General features: G+C 43.1%; 1 protein-coding gene across 1 annotated transcript in view; it reads right to left on the bottom strand.

The window, feature by feature from the left end:
* The window catches only part of SGPL1 (sphingosine-1-phosphate lyase 1), a 55,779-nt gene extending 40,783 nt beyond the window's left edge, over nt 1-14,996 (bottom strand). Inside the window, exons 1-2 of the mRNA XM_060125425.1 lie at nt 14,841-14,996; nt 13,930-13,991 (exon numbers count right to left, since the gene is read on the bottom strand). Of these exons, the coding sequence (XP_059981408.1) occupies nt 13,930-13,956 (27 nt within the window). The 5' untranslated portion in view covers nt 13,957-13,991; nt 14,841-14,996. The remainder of the gene's footprint in view (nt 1-13,929; nt 13,992-14,840) is intronic.
* Between the last annotated feature and the right edge of the window lie 5,434 nt (nt 14,997-20,430).

The following is a 20,430-nucleotide window of genomic DNA, read 5'->3' as shown; positions in this document are numbered from 1 at the left end:
CAGCCAAGGAGCTTTCTCCAGAACACTCCACCCCAGAGGTTTAGTAAGTATAGAGTGGAGCCCAGAAATATATATTTTGGAAAACTTCCCCCAGGTGATTGTGACAGACATCCTTGCTTGGTTAAGAACCCTTTCTCTACACCACAACATGGCCCCTACTCTCCCCATCCCCTTCTTTGATAAAAGAATTACCCAATAATTGAGTTAACATATTACTAGACAGGGGTAAAAAGACATCCATCAAGTTTTACTGTAAGTGTTAAAGTTGGGGCCCAGCCACATCAATCCACAGATCAATGCATTACTCATGGCTAATATTTATTCTTTGGCCAGATACTAAAGAAAATCAAAATCTTCCACTCTGCAATGCTACAGAGAAAAAAAGGATTTTGTTTTCCTCTTCCTTCCACTTTCTTCACCTCTAATACAAGTGCACAATTCAACACTCAAAACAGTTTTTCCAGAAGAGTCAGAAATCTGAGCTTTAAAGCAGGAATGGGCTGTTGAGGAAAAGAAAAACCTGTTTTACCCAGTTCATCCACGCCTGAATGTCTTCAAATCAAATGGTACTCTAGTGACTAAGACTCAGGTAAGGGAGTGAAGTTAAAATACAGAAGAAAGCCTAAAAGTTAAGTATTTATTCTTACTCTACTTCTGCTCTAAAAATGGGAAAAAAATGAACTGAATCTGATTCTCTTTCATAGTACATTCTGCAGAACTTCAAAGTGCAAAGCAAACAGGTAAGAAAACACTATTGTCTTTAGAGCCTCAAAAGGCATTAAAGTTTATCAGCAAAAACAGATCACAAGCTCAAAGGGAAAACTCCCTTGGGTCATTAAAGAAGTAAGAATTGTGCAATAAACCAAACAGTCATTCCAACCAACCAACCGTGACTGTGTGATATAGAAATGTTTAAAGGGACCGAGTCATCATTTCTTAGGAGGTAAAGAGCAAACCATATACTTCCCCCAAAATTCTACTATGTAAGTCAAAAGATCCAGTATCTGAGAAGCTCATCTCAAAAAGCTTAACTGTCCACATTTCCCTTCCAGCCATGCCTCGAGTCAAGTATACATGCTCAGTACTAGTTCACAAGCACTTACAAAGTCTAATTGCTCTACACTTAACACTGGAGTATTTGGGCAAAGCACCCCGTCACTGAGACACAATCTTGGCCTCAGAAAGGAGAGACAGCCATGCAATGTTCTCCAGTCATTAGGAGTGCACTCACAGAAAATTCAAGCTCCTGGGTTCATAAAAGTGGGCAGCCCCGAAGACTGCCAAATGGTTGCTGAGAACTTTTTATTCATTTACTTATGGTCAGGACCATAAGTCTGTCTTCAAGTGAAGACAGATGCTGATTCTGTCAACTAACAACTCTGAGCACCTCTCTTCTGATGTCTATCAAGAAAGGCACTACAGGGAGCTTAACCTAGCAGAGAAGACTGAAATGCATAAAACTAAGCTGAACAAGCAGAGAACAGGCTGAGGGATGTAGAGGTAAGGGCAATCATGGGTTTTCTTGGTAAATACATTCTCAGCCTGAGGGAAGTAGGGAAGATGTGGGGAAAAAGTACTCTGCAAACGTGAACATGTCATGTTGCCAAATTTGCTATGAACTCCCAGAGTCTCTTAAAGTCAGTAGCTAAATGACTTACTGTACACGTGCACAGAAGTTACCTTTCAAAGTAAAAGAGGTTCATTATCCTCTGAAGACTGGAAATGAGAACCCCCTGGAGAATAAGCAAGGTCTAGTGGAAATAATCCTACGTTCTTCACACACAAAGGAGAAGTCTTGACTTCCCTGAGCATACCACAACTGGGGAAGAAGTTGTCTAGGCTTCTCCCTTCCAGTACTTCTTTTACTAATAGGATTATCTAGCTACCTTTGTCAGAGTTAAGATAGCTAGACTTTTTTTTTTCTAGAAAAGCTAGACTTTTCTAAACTAGTTATAGAAATCCCCTCCCTTCAATAGTCATGCTGATATTAGAGATGAGAAATACTGAATATATGCCCAAAAGTGTAACCTAAGTTAAGATGCAAAGCCTACTTCTCTGGAGATTTCTAACAAATAATCCTGTTCAAAAGAATAAACCAGAGACCTACCCCTGGGTCTCCGACTGATACTCAATGGATACAAACATTTTTCTAAATCTAGTCACAAAGGAGATGCTTTTTAAAACTGAAGTAAAACTCTAAATTTAAAATCAACACTTGGAAGACTTTCAGACTTTTTGGATAATCTGTTGAAAGTGCAGGAAAAAATGTGTGTTTCCAGTGGAAAATCATACATTGTCTAGGACATCCCTCTGATTCTGATTATATAGCAGTTATTTTACAAGTCTGGAAGTTGTAGATAACTGATAGCAATGCAAACTGATCTTAATCTATAAACATATAAAGTCTGCCATGTCCAGTAAAGGTTCAAATGACCTCCCTCTCCACTATGGAAGAAATTAGTTTTGCCTCCATTTGCATACTTATTTTAATATTCCTGATCTATAAATGTATCTGTTCTTTGGACTTCTCCTTTGAACACTGTAAGTAAAATAAAGTGTGTATTCATTTCCTAACTGTATGAGTGTCATGATTTTACCTTTTTTTGGAAATTATCTTTTAACAAAAGCTAAATGTTCTCAGTCCCCTAACCTCCCCCACCAAAAAATGCCTGGGAATATAAAATCTTGCAAATAATTACAAAGGGTTCAGGACATCCTGAAGGCCAGTCATATATGGGATCTATATTCCTCAGATTAATAATGCCTTCCCTAAAATGAATCACAGAAGTAGCCTTAATATGACAAATTATCCTATTATATATAAAGCAAACAACATTTTTGAGAAAATAGAAACACTGGATATATCCATCACTTACAATTCTTCAGGAAAAGCCTCATGAGTATAATAAAAAGGAATGAAGTTCTGATCCATGCTACAACATGGATGAACCTTGAAAACATCACGCTAAGAGAAAAAAGTCAATTATAAAACACCACATAGTATTTATATGATTCATTTATAGGAAATGTTCTGAATAAGGAAATCTATAGACAAAAAGTAGTTTGCTGGTTGCCTAGGAGTAGGAGACAGGGAGGAAGTAACTACTAATGAGTAAGGGGTTTCTTCTGAAAATGTTCTAAATTGTAGCAACAGCTGTACAACTCTGTGAATACATTAAAAACCACTGGATTGTATACTTTGAAGAAAAAAAAGCATTATGACTCAGCAATTCCATTTATGCTCACCAAATGTTCTCTTAGCTAAGACCAACCACCTAAGATTGTTTGGATTCAAAGACTTTCTTTAAAAAAGTCTTTCTGAAAAAAAAAAAAAAAGTCTTTCTGGAAAAAAAGTTTCCATATGGCCAAAGATAGCAGAAACTTTGCAATTCCAGAAACAGAGATTAAAGCTTTGGACTCCAAATGAAAGCAACCCTAAGTATCTTAAAAATAACGTAGAAGTTTGTAGAGTAATTATGGGTAAACTAGACAAAAAGGGTCATTATTGTCCAGAGGTATAGTTTTTAAGAATCTATAAACAAAATTACTAACTGCTAAAATGACGAAACTTTTTCAAAACACTTTTTGTGTTTTTTCATGAACATATACTCCAGCCACTACCCAGGATATCTGAAAAGGACCGACACCTCTGAGTATTGTCCTGAACTTACACCTCATCACGACTCCTGTGAATTCTTTGAGAGTCATGTTAATAGTGTTTTACAGGCCACTGTGGTGTCCTAGAAAGTCTGGATAGTGTCAAAGGCTTCTACTCTAGCTTTAGCTCTCACTTAGAAGCTGTGTGACCTTTGGCACTTATTGAACCTCTGTGCAACTGGATTTCGCTCATCTGCAAACAAAACTAGATGCCATTCTTATAGTTCAACAAAAAAAATCACAAGAAAAAAACAATTCACAGGGTTGTTGTGAATATTAAATGCAGCAAGGTAATGAGCAAATGACTGCAGATAATAAACACTTCACAAATTATTTGATGAATCTGAATTCTCTGATAAACATTTTCCTTTCCTTTTCAATTAGCAGCAAGGAAAAGTGACCTTTGCAATGTTCCAGGCAAAGCCACAAAGGTAGAGCTGCGAGAGGCTTTAAGTAGTTTGATTTCCATGCCTATGCTGTATTTTACTACAGATGATGGTAATAAATGCAGGTAAATAGTGAGCTGCTCCTCAATTTTGTAAGACAGATGTCAAACCAACTCAGCTTCCCACAATCTAATTCAATCAGAAGGTTGCAAGTGTCCCCTTACCTACTAACAAAACAGGATTAAACCGGTTACCTACTTATGTTTACAGATCATAAACCTGATTTCAGTCATCCAGATAGACTATTGTTGATTGCTGCAGTCATGACTCATGCGAAAGCATCTGAAACCTTAAGCTTATCAAAAAGGGCTGGGTAATAGTCTAATCCTAGGCTTTCTTCCACCCTGGCTGCAATACAGCTCAACAAGGAGCAAGTCCACCATGGCATTCCCATATTTGTCCTCAATTCCTCCCCATCAGAATTTGAAACAATTATCAATTTCCCTCAACTGTCCCAAAGACTCAGCACCATTAAGACTGGAACTCAAGGCAGGATTAGTGTATTCCTTTTTAGCCTCATCTACCAAAATGCAGTTCAAAGGAGTGAACTCAAATGCCTCTCAGGAAAAGTCTCCAAAAAGAAGGTCTTCCCACTACTGAGCACAAGGCGTAAATATAGCACAACTACTTAGGTTCCAAAGAGTTCCAAAGGATTATGATTTCAGCCTTGGAATTAACTGCTACAAATGGTGTTTTACAAATCTAAACTCTGCTCTTAACAGAGCCCTTTTAATACTCAAAAAGAACCAAGGTTTTTTTTTTCCATCAAATGTTTATTAATAGTTATAGACTAGGTAAACGAGAATGCAAAGAAAAGGGCATTTCACATTTTAGAAGTACCTACACTACTTCAGGAAAGAGTTCTTAAAGCTCTCTCCACTGTGCAGGTAACAAAATGTTAAAACTTGTTGCCCAAAGCTAAATCCAAAAGTTATATACTAAGAAAACCCTATAGGAGTATAAACTGGTACAACCACTTTAGAAACCTGTTTGGCAGTATACCTCATGACCCAACAATTGTATTTACGTTTACTAAAAGACATGTTCAAGAATGTAGCAATGTCATTCATAACAGCCAAAAACTAGAAACATAAATGTTCATCAACTACAGAATGAATAAATTTTGATATTTTATACACCATAAAACTACACAGCAATAATTCTTAAAAATATTGCTACATCAGACCATGGCTGAAACAGATACAATCAACATTCAGAACAAAAGACATTCACAAAAGAAAATACATTGTATGCTTCCATTTATATAAAACTGAAAAATAAGCAAAACTACAGTGAGAAGAATGACAACCTTTGGTGGGTATCAACTGGGAGGGATATGAGGAGCTTTCTGGGATGCTGGACATTTTTCACATCTTGATCTGGGCAGTGAGTACGTGTATCCATATACAAATATTCATTGGCCTGTACAATTAAGATTTGTGCCCTTTACTATACACAAATTATCCCTCCAAAAAGAAAACTCCACACTTTTTTTTTTTAATTTAAAAGTGCTTTGTTCACTTCGTAGGATAACAGGACACGTAAATAACAATGTGCCAGGAGAACAGGCTAGGACGAGTGCTCTGCGGTTTCTGCCTATACAACAGCCAAGTCATTCATTCATCAAACACTTAATAGTTTGCCTATCTCATGACAAAAAGCTCATATAGCTATGTTATGTTAAGTCAAAAAGCATTATTAGATAAAAATCACAACTCACTAGATAAGATGTAACAATTTTAGATATGGATGCACCTAGTAATAAAATATCAAGTTATGTACAACAAAATCTAATAGAACTACAAGAAGAAATAATGGAAACAGTCCAGATATCCATCATCAGTGGAATGGCTAAATAAATTGTAGTAATCATATAATGAAATGCTATACAACAATGAAAATGAATGAACTAAACTATAAACTACACGCGACAACATGGATGAATCTCGCAAATACTGGGCAATACAGGAAAATCACCAAAAATACATATAAATCGTTCACTGCAATCCCTATCAAATTACCAATGGTATATTTTTCACAGAACTAGGACAAAAAATTTTAAATTTGTATGGAAACACAAAAGACCCCAAATATCCAAAACAACCTTGAGAAAGAAGAATGGAGCTGGAGGAATCACACTCCCTGACTTCAGACTATACTACAAAGCTACAGTAATCAAAACAGTATGGTGCCGGCACAAAAACAGACATACAGATCAATGGAACAGGATAGAAAGCCCAGAAATAAACCCACACACTTATGGTCAATCTACGACAAAGCAGGGAAGAACACACAATGGAGAAAAAATAGTCTCTTCAACACATGATGCTGGGAAAACTGGACAGCCACACGTAAAAAATTGAGATTAGAACATTCTTTAACACCATATATAAAAACAAACTCTAAAAAGATTAAAGACCTAAATGTAAGACTGGATACTATAAAACTCCTAGAGGAAAACATAGGCAGAACACTTTCTGACATAAATCGCAGCACTATTTTTTTTGGACCTCTCTCCTAGAGAAATGGAAATAAAAACAAAAATAAACAAATGGGACCTAATTAAACTTAAAAGCTTTTGCACAGCAAAGGAAACCATAAAATGAAAAGACAGCCTATGGACTGGGAGAAAATATCTGCAAACAATGCGACCGACAAGGGATTAATTTCCAAAATACACAAACAGCTCATGCAGCTTAATATCAGAGAAAGAACCAACCCAATTAAAAAATGGCAGAAGACCTAAACAGACATTTCTCCAAAAAAGACACACAGATGGCCAACAGACACATGAAAAGATGCTCAATATCGCTAATTATTAAAGAGATGAAAATCAAAACTACAATGAGGTATCAGCTCTCACCAGTCAGAATGGCCATCATTAAAAAGTCTACAAATAGGGGCTTCCCTGGTGGCACAGTGGTTGAGAGTCCGCCTGCCGATGCAGGGGACATAGGTTCGTGCCCCGGTCCGGGAAGATCCCACATGCCGCTGAGTGGCTGGGCCCGTGAGCCACGGCCGCTGAACCTGCGCGTCCGGAGCCTGTGCTCCGCAGCGGGAGAGGCCACAACAGTGAGAGGCCCATGTACAGCAAAAGAAAAAAAAAAGTCTACAAATAATAAATGCTGGAGAGAGTGTAGAGAAAAGGGAATCCTCCTACACTACTGGTGGGAATGTAAACTGGTGCAGCCACTATGGAGAAGAGTATAGAAGTTCCTTAAAAAACTAAAAACAGAGTTACCATATGATCCTGCCATCCCACTCCTGGGCATACATCCCTAGAAAATTCTAATTCAAAAAGATACATGCACCCCAATGTTCACAGCAGCACTATTTACAACAGCCAAGACATGGAAGCAACCTAGCTATCCAGCAGCAGATGAATGGATAAAGAAGACGTGGTACATATATACAATGGAATACTACTCAAGCATAAAAAAGAATGCAATAATGCCATTTGCAGCAACATGGAGGCACCCAGAGATGATCACATTAAGTGAAGTAAGGAAAAGACAAATTATCATATGAAATCACTTATAAGTGGAACCTAAAAAATCATACAAATGAACTTATCTACAAAACAGAAATAGACTCACAGACATAGAGAACAAACTAACAGTTACCAAAGGGGATAGTGGAGGGGCAGGAGGGGGGATAAATTTGGAGTTTGGGATTAACATATACACACTACTATATATAAAATAAACAACAAGGCCCTACTATATAGCACTATATTTATTATCTTGTAATACCGATAATGGACAAGAATCTGAAAAAGAATATAGATAGACACATATATATCTATATATATAACCAAATCACTTTGCTCTACACCAGAAACAAATACAACATTGTAAATTAACTATACTTCAATTTTTTTTAAAGGTTAAAAAAATACATATAAATCCATTTGTATCAAGTTGAAAACAAACAAAATTAAAATTCAGGATGTAGAACTAGGTGGTAACAATTTTTTTTCTTAAACAGCAAGGGAATAACTATCCCCAAAATCAGGATAGTACAGTGATATCAGTAGAGAAAAGGGAAGGAGATGTAACCAGGGTGGGGCACATGGGGTTGGTGGTAAACGCTCTATTTCTTAACCTGGGTGGTAGATATATTATTGTTTTCTTCATTGTTATTCTTTAAAATGAGGATATGTGCTTTATACACTCTTCTGTTTGTACAATAAATTAAGAATGCAGGCAAGCTCTTTTCCTTCCCATTTCCTCTTCCCGCCGAATGAAACGTGAACCTGACAGCTCAAGCTCAAAGCAGTTATCCTGACCTGGAGAGGATGCACTGAGCGGTGGAACCTCCTCAAAGACCTAGGAATGGCAGTATCAGCACCAACTGTTGACTCTGGATTTCTCTTACTTTAGAAAAATTTATTTCTACTTTTTAGAAATCTCTATTTCTGTAGATTTTTCTCTTATATTCAGCCAAACCTAATCCTGATACATTCAGTGATTTGGACAAATAAAAACTTTCTAACATTTAAAGCTGTCCAACAATGGAAAGGACTCCCTGAGAAACTATACCGCACCCACTCCTGGCCAGGCATTGTGGAAGGAATTCCCACATGGGAAGGGAAGTGGCACTGCAACATTTCTAAAGGCCCTTCTGGCAATTAAGATTCTAAGGCTACTACGGGAACAAACTAGCTCTGAAGCTGTGGCAACTCTGCCTCTGAACCTATCCTTCTGTTATCAGCAAGAACATTCCTTTTCTATAACGTTCCATGACCTACATTCTTCAAGACTGCTCCAACACTATCTTCTCACTTGTACCTTTCAAAACTAACTTGACCTTGACTTCAGTATACTCCTCTACCGAACCTTCCTCAACTCTGTTATGTGCTTCATGGGGCTGTCCTATAAATTAAATCACCCAGGTTCCTGTATCCTCTGGTTTCCAGTTGGTTTTGACCAATGAAAAGCTCCAGTAGACCAGAGGGTGGGAAAAGAAAACATGTGAGGTGTTTACTCCCCTTGATTCCCTTGCTGCTAGGCCACTGGTTGGAAGTGGTTGCATTCCCAGAGGTTACCTTCTCTTTCCGCTAAGCTCTCTAAAGTTCCAGAAATTACTCCCTCTCTTGCTCCGTCAGGCCTAAGGGTGCTAATTGCTCTTAGCCCTGAAGTGTTTCACCAACCCCTGTTGGTGTTCCTTAATTCTGGGCAATCACACTGCTGGAGTGCACCAGGAGATAACTGACAGACCCAACAAACTACTTTCAGCCTGCACTGTTCCGTCATCCCTGATGGCTCCCATCTCCCCTTACCCCATAGCACTGTTTTTCTCTCAGTAATTGCATTCTGTATGCTTCCACATATGGACTGATTCACTACAAATCAGTTCCCTATGGAAAAGTCTTAATCCCAGGCTGATTCCCATTTCTGCCACCAATGCATACAAACTACATGTAATACTAGATTGGGCAATGCCTAATTAAGAGGTAAATGTTACTAAAAATTCCTGACACACAGACTGCAAAGCCAAGCCAAAGACTGAGATTTGGGGTTTATCTATTTATAACTTTCCTTTCCTTTAGACCAAAAGCTGGAGAAATTATCATACTTGTTATTATATTTTGCTTTATTTACAAGAATGGAACAAGGCCAAAAACAGTGCTCATCCTACAACGGCCACTCAAATTGTCAACAAAAATTGAAATGTCCTACCAGTTCCAATGAATCCTCCCTTTCTTATAGACAAGCCTACAAGTAAGACACCAGATTCAAATAACAGAAATGAGCTTTTAGTGTCAATCTTTCAGTTTATTGCTTAAATCCCATTTGAGAGTCATAAAGAAAGCATCCCTGAAAAAGATTCAAGGGTCAAAGATAAAGCTCTAATATCTGGAAAGATGTGATTTTTGCACCTGAAAAACAAAACTGAGACAGGCTTACCGTTTCCAAATCAACAGTGCTGCAGAAATGTTGCAAAAGACAGCACTTCTTAGGACTTTTACTGTGCTTCAGAATATCATGCTGCACACTCTCCAGTAAATATTCCAAAGCAGCAGAGCTTGATCCATGGGCAGAACAACCCAAGTATCACTGTAACAGACCCATTAAACTCTAAGAAAAGACCTACTGCCCCATCCACATGAATGCCAGGGCTGCACAGATATTGTCACTTATGTTAAGGAACCTAGAGCAGGGTTTCTCAACCTGGGCGCTTCTGACATTTCGGGCCAGGTAATTCTAGGTTGTGAGGGACTACACTGCAGAGTAGGGCAATCAGTTGCATCTCTGACCTCTAGCACTCCTCCAGTATGACAATCAAAAGTATCTCTACACATTGCCAAACGTCCGGGGAATGGGGGTTGGGGCAAGAACTGCCCCTGGCTGAGAACCTCGACCCTAGATCAACTTTTATCACTCACACCCCACCCAGCACTACCACAGTGCTTACGGTAACTCTGAGTCATCCATCTGGATAGCCTATGGGAGTAGACTTAGCTTTATAAAGTACCTTTTTTTTTTTGTTAAAGCTAGGAGTATTTGGCAACTCGCAAAGCGATACAGACCCCTAGCACTAGGAAGGAGGAGAAGATGGATGGAAAGAATGGTTGCTAAAGTGGAGAAAGATTGCTAAAAAATTTCCAGACTTGAATTCCCTCTGAAAGCATCACAATTCTCAGATGAATGAATACACTCACTCACTTTATTCTGAGACGTTACGTGGAAAGTATCACAGTCCGTGGCATAAATGAACAAATGGAAATAGGCAGGCAAAACCCTTTAATCAAATGAGGACAAAGCACTGAGGGCTGACAGCCCAAGAACCTTTGTCTGGAATCCAAAGTTTGTCATATATGGACTCCAGTCCATCTTCAAGTTTTATTGCCATAGCATACTGTCCACAAAAGTGGCTTTCTACCCTATCAGACCCAACGTCCCCTTCTGTAACAAATATTTTGTAATGCTCTTTATTCTGAAATGAAATTCAAAGATTATAACATTATACCCATAGATATAACTTTTAAAATTTCAATATAGCGCCCCAACTGCAATGTAAGGGAAGAGAAACAAGAAGATTTGTATAATAAAACGTATGTTCAGACAAGACGAGACTGCAAGACAAAAGCATCCCCACCACTCTTCCGAAGTGTCCCCTAGAGGGCAGAGCTATCCCACTCCTGCTCCACACAAACCTGCTCTCAGCAGTCACACAGTTCAGCAACCTCCATCCCTTTCGATGAATATGACACAGAGGCAGCATCACAAAATAGGTAAGAAAGAGGGCTTTGGGGCGTCCCTGGTGACGCAGTGGTTAAGAATCCGCCTGATAATGCAGGGGACACGGGTTCGAGCCTTGGTCCGGGAAGATCCCACATGCCACGGAACAACTAAGCCCGTGTGCCACAACTACTGAGCCTGCGCTCTACAGCCCATGAGCCACAACTACTGAGCCCACGAGCCACAACTACTCAGCCCGTGTGCCACAACTACTGAGGCCCACGCGCCTAGAGCCCGTGCTCTGCAACAAGAGAAGCCACTGCAATGAGAAGCCCGCACACTGCAACGAAGAGTAGCCCCCGCTCGCTGCAACTAGAGAAAGCCCACGCGCAGCAACGAAGACCCAACGCAGCCAAAAAAAAAAAAAAAGAGGGCTTTGAAGTCAAACCAGCTGTGGCTAAAACACAGCTCCGCCACTTCACTGCTATGGTACCCTCTAAGCCTAGTTTCTCACCTATAAAAAGAGAATGCCAGCATATTTTTCAGAGTTTTTGGGAAATTAAATGAGCATGTAGAATATCTATTTCTGCACCTAACACATAACATGTGCTCAATAAATGTTAGCTATCAGACTTAAACTATTATTCCTGAATCCACCTCATATTACGTCTCAGCTTATGCCCATCTTACTCTCCCAGGAGAAAGTACGGATGACTGGATATTCATTTAGCAGAGACAGTCTAAAAAGGATTCAGGTACAATATAAGAAAGAAGTTGCATCATATGACTTGTAAGGTTGTTTCTAATTCTGAGATTCTACCATATGCTGCCCTACAGTGAGGTTATCTTCTATTAACTGGGGTCCTTTTTTCCCAGTTAGAGGACCAAGAACATGTCTAACGCATCATACTGTACAAAGCAACTACGGAGAAACAACTTGAACTCAGATCATGACAGTTTAGGGTCCTCCTTGAAAGCCCAGCCCTGGTCATTGGTTCTTTACCATTTAGCACAGGACAGTCAAAGAAAGAAGGACAACTTTTCCAGAGAGCACCTCAAGCAACATGTACAGTGTCTTCAGAGAGCGATGATTCAAGGCCCAGCTCTTATCTATATGAATTTATTCCTTACACCAAGGAGCAAAGCAACACCCTTAAACAACTAGATTTTCAAACAAGGAAGTGAAAACTAGTGGTGACAGCTAGAGAAATACTTCAAACTGATTCCAAAGTTAATATTCTGAATAAAAGCACTCACTGCTCAGGCTGTTAAAGGGAGCCCACAGGCCCAAGAAGTAATAAGCACATGGCTGGGCATGCAGTTATATCCTACTGACACACAGGAATCTTAATTTACATACACATACTGCTTTATAAAACAGAAAACAGAAGTTGCCAATTATTGCAAATCATTCTGCAAGGTGCTAACAGTGGTTATTTCTGAGTAGTGGAATTATCAGGGGTTGCTTCCTTTTGCTTATTAATAGTTTCCAATTCTTCTAACATATTGCTCTCGTAATGAGAATTCAAAATTACACAACACAATTTATTATCTACTGACAATCCATGAAATCTGGGGCAAAAAAAAACTATTTTAGGTGAACTCTTCATCTGAACCTGTGGATAAACCAAGTATTGATCTATGTCTCTAAAAATCATCTTTGTTCCCCACCTCAAACCAGAACCAATCACAACTTTGTTGCCCTCTTAATCTCTCCTGCAGACCTTACAGGTTTTGACACTACAGGACATCAGCACTGGATATTAAAAAACCCTCACTATTAGTTTTCACCAATTTCCCAGTGACAGCTACCAACTACCAATTGTAAAGAGAGGGAAAGGAAATGTTTTAAATCAATGTGTTTTTTGCACAAAAAGATATCAGATTCAAAGAAAGGACTTATTCAAAACTAAACGCAGACACTTCTACATCGCTATTTGAAAACCAAGGACTCCTCACAGTAACAAGCCTCTATGAAAAAAATAAAAGTCAATAAAGAGCCTCCATGGAATCATGAATGTCCCAAGAATAAAACGTCATTTTGGTAAACACTCATTTGGCAATTGTATTTTCCCTGCTCAGGGAAAAAACAGCACAGAAAGATCTCAAGAGGAGAGGGGAAAAAAACAGCCTCTACCAAAACAGGCATACTCCTCAGCACAGCAGAAGAAAGTAAATTCAAACCAGCTCAATTCAGCAATTAAGCAATTCACCATATACGAAGCACCATGACAGGTGTTTATCATCTCTAAACAAATAAGACAAGATACCTGCCTTCCAGGAAATCATAACTCTAGTCTGGGAAACAAACACTTATAAACTAATATACAGCAGATCCAGACAAAATTTAATAGAAGTTTTAAAACTGTTCTGGTAGTATAAGAAAGGAGAGATTAAAATCAACTGCAAGAATTTTGAAAATGATTCTTCATATTCATTATATATATATATATACACACATACACTTAAATCAGTCACTTATCCATCTTAATCATTGAACCCAAAATAAAAGGTGGCAGAAACTCTCAGCTACCAAAAGCAAGCATCAGAGGTGAAATCTACACACTCATCCTTCGGACTAAAAATAAAACGTAAACGACAAGTGACTTACAACAAGGAGAACAGATGCAAAAAGGACTCACCAACATCAGAAGGTCCGTACTCGGCATCTTCCTCTTCCAGGCGTGCTTTCAGTGCCTCCCCTCTGCAAAAGGGAATCACGTTTGTTTACTTCTAACGCTTTAAACTCTCCCGTCGGCCCGCCGAGATTCGCCAGAGCTGCAGAGAAAGGGTTCTATCCCTCCTTTAAGAGCTCAGATTTCACTCCTAGCTTTCACACTCCACCCCAGCACCCCAAACCAGCGAATCAGAATCCTGCTGGCACTCTGCCTCCCTCCCACAGCTGCCCAAACGCTTCCAGAGCCACCCTCCCACAAAGCAATCCCCCCCAGGTAGCTACCGGGGGAAACGCCCAGCCTGCAGTGGACCAGGGCCTGAAGGCCCGGAGCCCCGCCCATTCAAACTAACCTGGCCAAGGAGCGGACGCTACAGGCAGTCCAGTCCCAGGGTCCAGCCTCCGGTGGACTCCCTTTAGAAACAGGTAGGCCTCGTTCTCGACTTCATCCCTCCCTCCCCACAACCCTCTCCTCGCCTGCGAAGGACCAGCAAACCTGCCCACCCCAAGACCACTCCTACCCCGCCAGCGAGTGGAGTTTCGGACCCCGCTCCTTCTCGGCCCTGGCGCCCTCCCCCACCCACTCGCGAACCCTGCACTCACTCAGACCTCAGGTGGTCGGCGCCCCTTCCCTCAGCCCGAACCCGAGCCCGCCCCAAGCTGCTAGCCCCTCGGTCCGGCCTGGCCCTTCCTCCTCTCCTCACCCCTCCGCAACAGGACCCCTCCTCAACAGGACCCCCCGCAGTCCAGACACTCCTCCCTCTCCCAGGCCAGGACCCGCCTCCCATTCAGTCCCGACTCTCCCCTGTCCCAAGCCGAAGCCCTCCTCCCCAGCCCGGACCCTCCTCCTTCCTCCGGGTTCGCCGCGGCCCCGTCCACCTCCTCAGCCGGGAGCAGCTTCTGCGCTCCTTCCCTCGGACACTGTCTCGCCGGCCCTGCTCCTCTTCACCGCGAAACCGACTCGCGGGCCGCTGGGCGAAAGCTCCCCAGGCGGCGTCTACTGCTACCGCTGCTGCCGCCGCCGCCGCCGAGATTAGAGATCCGGCCGCCGGTGGCCCCGCCCCTCCCCGCCCCGTCCGGAAACGGCTCCCACGGTGCCCGCCCCCTTCCCCAGCCCTAGCGTGCGCGGCTCCGCCGCCGGTCACGCGCACGCTCCGGCCTGGGCGGCAGGCCCACTGTCCCCTCCGGGCCCCACGGCGCGTCCGCGCCGCCTGCTGGCCTGGCGGGGGCGGCGCCCGGGCCTTCCGAGAAGGTGGAACGCGCCCGCCCCAGAGGGTACCCAGCTTCTTCAGTCTCCGATTTTAAAAACCAACTTGCTGGTCACTTTTGACCACTTGGAGCCCCTGAGAGAGTCAGCCTGCAGAGCACTGTGCAAACTGATCCATAACAACGACTCAAGATGGGTCTCCAGAGAGGCCTTTGCGATTTTGAGTGACTCAGAGATTTGCTCCTTGTCTCCTTCCTGGAGACTTCCATCGAGGTCAACGATGCCTGAAGAAAAGCGACAGGAAAACGCCCTTATTGGAAATATTATCCCCATCCTCCCCTCTCCCCACAAAAATGGATAACAGTGACTATAGTTGTTGGGCAAAAATGCTACCAATACTACTTTATTTTCGTGAGCAATGTTGGGAGTCATCTGATATTCAAGTGAGAGCACCCACCAGGATCACCCACTTCATTTCCAGAAGAACTAACTCTTAAGTCAGTTTCATGACTTGCCCATGTTGTGGCACTAATTCAGCAGAAGCAGAAGACAGTGTAGTTACTTGTAACTGATCGGTGATCTGCATACAGTATTTTTTTCCAACAAATTATTTAAATGACACCTACATGGCATCTTGAAATCTTAATAAAAATGACACTTATGAGTGTACCCAATTCCATCCCTTTGCAAAATGTCATGACACTAATTTGGGGTGTCATCACTACCATCGTTACCCTCATCTAGTGCTCTTAGGATGGAAGTCCTTGTTATCACATCTGCCCTTCTCTGCACAGCCCCTTTAGCACTTCCCAGTTTCCCAGCCAGAATGGTCAAGACTATGAAAGAGTCAAACAGGTTATCTCTGGGCTTCATTGCCCTCAGCCCTACCCATCAGAAGTCCCAGACATCTCTACTATCCAGAGCTCCTGAACCAGGCACTAACACCCCCATACCCTTAGTCCTCTTGCTGTTCCCCAGCAGACATGCATCCTCAGTGTTGAAGGGTCAGAAAATGTCCTGGGCTTCCTGCCAATGCCTACTCATCAAGAGTAAATTTGGGATTCCAGCTATGTCCTCCCCAGCCCTCATCCCCGACCCCTCTGCTTTACTTCTTCTCAGATCCTAGGATCTGCTCTCCCTAGCCTCCTTAACTGCCACCTCTCATCCTTTAATCTAGAATTTCTGTGGAGCTGACTGAAGGGCAAGGTCCACGTCTGACTGCTCCCTAAACCTGTTACAACTTCTCTGCTCCTCACACTGCACAGTAGGGGGTCTGTTCATTCTTCCCAGATGAATAAATTCAACCATATTGTCTAACGTTTATTGTTATGGACTGAAGGTTTCCCCCTCCCAAATTCATAGGTTGAAGCCCTAACCCCCAATGTGATGGCAGGGCCTCTGGAAGGCAGTTAGGTTTCAATGAGGTAATGAGGGTGGAGCCCTGTAATAGGATTCATGTCCTTGCAAGAAGACCAGGCAGAACATGCTCCCTCTCTCTCTCTCCCCCTCCCTCCCTCTCTCTCTCCTCTCTCCTCTCTCCTCTCTCTCTCTCCCCTCTCTCCTCCCTCCTCTCTCCCTCTCTCCCTCTCTCCCTCCTCTCTCCTCCCTCCTCTCTCTCTCCCCTCCCTCCTCTCTCCCTCCTCTCTCTCTCTCTCCTCTCTCCTCCCTCCTCTCTCCCTCTCTCCCTCTCTCCCTCCTCTCTCCTCCCTCCTCTCTCTCTCCCCTCCCTCCTCTCTCCCTCTCTCCCTCTCTCTCTCCCCTCCCTCCTCTCTCCCTCCTCTCTCTCTCTCTCTCTCCCCTCCCTCCTCTCTCCCTCTCTCCCTCTCTCTCTCCTCTCTCCTCCCTCCTCTCTCCCTCCTCTCTCTCTCTCTCCTCTCTCCTCCCTCCTCTCTCCCTCTCTCTCTCTCCCCTCCCTCCTCTCTCCCTCCTCTCTCTCTCTCTCCTCTCTCCTCCCTCCTCTCTCCCTCTCTCTCCATACACAAAGAAGAGGTCATGCAGGCACACAGTGAAATGGTAGCCATTTGCAAGCCAGGAAGAGGACCTCACCAAAACCCAAATTTGCCAGCACCTTGACCTTGGACTTCCCAGCCTGCAGAACTGTGATAAATAAATGTCTATGGCCACTCAGTATGTGGTATTATGCTATAGTAGCCTAAGCTAAGATACTTACTTTGCCAAGACCTATGCTAAGGCAACTTTACATCCAAGGCCATATTTATGTCCTAACTTGCCCAGATCAGGTGACTCTCATCATCTCTCAACTTGTCAGCAAGGACATTAAGGCCCAGAGAAGGTAAATGGTCATCCCAAAGACACACAGGAGAATGGAGTAGAGTTTGGATGGGAAGTGAAGTCTTCAGATTTTGTAGGAAGGACCTAAGATATGTTTGTTCATGAATTGGAATCAAAGAACGTTAGAGCTAGAGGGGCCTTCAACTATTTGCAGTTCAACCCCATAATACATGCATGAAGAAACCAAGGCGGGGAAAGGAACATGACTCCTGGCAGTTCCTGGCGGAGCCCAAGGGCCCTGGATGAGGGTGTGTGCGGGGAGGGGGACAGGGGCCGAGACTTCCGGCACACTGTTCCTGTCCCCACACTCCCTCTGACTGCAGCTTAACATCAGGGATGACAAGAGAAGCATCAAGTAGAAAACGACCAGAGATAAAAGATGCATGAGGATTAAGAAAGAAAACTTCAGCCTTCACAGGGGGAATCACAAAATGGAGCAAAGTCCCCACTGACTATCGGACTCACATGTCCTAGCGCTCTATTGGTGAGCCCTTGGGAGAAAGCAAGAGAGCAGAGAGCAAAGGGGATATAAATGAGAGAGAATTATAGTTCAGAGAGAAAAGAGATGTGCCAAAGCAGGAGTGATGGCTAAGGAGGGGACAAACGTCCACCTCTTTCCCCTCTCCCCCCAGATGCTTGCACAGTAGGGGCTTCAGAAGTTCTACAAAGGAGGGGCTCAGATGGCTGGTGGGAGGCAGAGGTGGGGTGCTGGGGCTCCCATACTCGCGGCGTGGTCTCCCAGTGAGCGGCCCTGGCATCACCTGGGAGATGATTAGAAATGCAGTTTCCTGGAGCCCCACTCCAGACCTACCAAATCTCGATCTACATTTTAACAAGATCCGCAGGTGAGATATATGCGCAATAAAACTTGAGAAGCAATTCCCTCAACACCCTGCTTGCAGAGAAAGCACGGTGTTCTTTTTAAGATTGTGCATTTGTTTGGGACGGTTTAAGGAGGTTGATGAAATGTATGAGGGTGAAGAGGAGAACAAATGCTCCCCAAATTGGCCTTTAGCACCATCATGGTGCCTTCCAGGATAAAAAAAAAAGATTGGGAGGGATTAGAAAGGCCTATGGGGGACGAGGGAGAACTGAAATACCTGATGACAGAGGGCTGGGGATGGCAGGGGGCAGAATGTGGAGGAAGACAGTCTGGACTTTTTTCCCCATGTGGCTTCTTTGAAAGTAATCCACGCTGGCAAATCTGGTTCTGCTTACAATGGCAGCTAGCCATGGCCAAGTCAGTGACACCCCTCCCTCTAGACACAAGCACACAGTCCCTGCTCTAAAAAGCATGAACATGCTATCATGCCTCCATTCCTGACCCTGACACCGCCACCACCAACCCACCCAACTGGGACTTTCTATGGAAGCTCAGTTTAGGACAGGGCTGCGGGAAGATCTCAGGGCAGCTGCAGCTTCTAAACCACCCCTGGGAAGGAATGGCCCACAGGAAAGCCCCCTGCAGGACATCTGGTCATGGAGCCTAAAACGCCCTGCCCAAGGAGGGACAGGAAACCACCCAACAGCAGCAGGCTGGGATGATCATGACAGAACCGGCCACTGGGGAAAAGGGTGCTAAGAGCCGCCCAGGGCAGGGAGCATGTGCCCAGAGGTTGCCACACTGGGATAAAGAGCAAGGTGCGGTGGATCACTGAGCTACATGTCCCAGGTGCCAATTCAGCCAAAAGTCAGAGTGGCCAGGCCAGATCCTGAGAAACAAGTTACTTCCCAAGGAAGCCCACCTTTCCTGAGGAAGCCCCCTGTTGCTAACCAGGCTACACAATCACTCCTAGCAAAGCATCAAAACCAGAGAGTGACTGCTTATCAAAAACCAAATAAATACAAACTTCCTTGGGCAGAAGGAAACCAGCTGGGCCTGCGATGACAGAACAGCTTTGAAGGCAGACGAGCCTCTACCCAGAGATCACTGTGTGGGCTCAGGTGAGTGGGTTTAACTGAGCCTGGGCTTCCTTGGTTGAAAAACAAAGGTTAATAGCATCTACCCTGGGACTGTGAGGGCGGGTGGGTATGTGTACCCAGCACAGGGCCCGATCCACAGTAGGCACTCAAGAACTATTAGTGTAACCTCCTCCACCATCTGCATGATGGAGTTCAGGTAAGATGCCAATCTAGGCTCTGTGACCAGCTAAAGCAAGCCCAGCTCTCTCTCATCTCATTGCTCTAGGTCTGGCTCAATCCCCATCAGGACCTGATCCTGACAGTTGATTAGCCTTTCCAACGTGCCCCTTGCCCCATTGAGTGCACCCTAGGCCTTTTCAAGGCTTACCAAAGAGCTACAGATCTATCAATATTCCTGCAGATTTTTGGTGTTTGTAGATCAGTAAGACCCAAACCAACTAAACCCAACACCCCTTGTTTATGGGAGTTACAAAATATACGTCGTAAACAGGGGTGAGTACCTACCTACATAGCAATATAGTGTCCTAACGTTAAAACTGAAAGCCATCAGAAAAAAATCCTACGTGAAGTTAGCAGATGCGTGAACTTACGATGGATACGTATGCATTGAAGAGAAGATAATATTTAATATTGTTGTCATTTTTTCCTTTATATTTGCCATTTAGAAATAAGGCTAAATTAGTATTTTTATACAACTACATACAATTGTTCTGAACGGGAAAGCTACAAATGCAGTCCAGTACAGAGGTGTTGTCTTGTTGACTCTAGTGCTGTGTGAGCAGCATTACCATGGGTGATGTGATTTTCCAAAATGATGGATTAAGAGTTGATAAAGTTCCAAACAAAATGAAGGATAACCTACCTGCAACTCTCAATATGGTAGATGTGCTCCGGGAAGAGTGTACGATAAAACCATGTTTTTAAAGAAATCCACTTTTTCTTGTATGAGAGTGAAACTGAGGTCTTGGCCCATGTGACTATGAACTGGTTTTTCTCCTACATGATTGTTCTGGCAGGATGTTAAAAAAAAAATGTGTAGGACTCAGG

The sequence above is a fragment of the Lagenorhynchus albirostris genome, chromosome 16 (assembly GCF_949774975.1).
Source record: "Lagenorhynchus albirostris chromosome 16, mLagAlb1.1, whole genome shotgun sequence".
Taxonomy (NCBI): domain Eukaryota; kingdom Metazoa; phylum Chordata; class Mammalia; order Artiodactyla; family Delphinidae; genus Lagenorhynchus; species Lagenorhynchus albirostris.
This window is presented reverse-complemented; position numbering and strand designations above follow the sequence as displayed.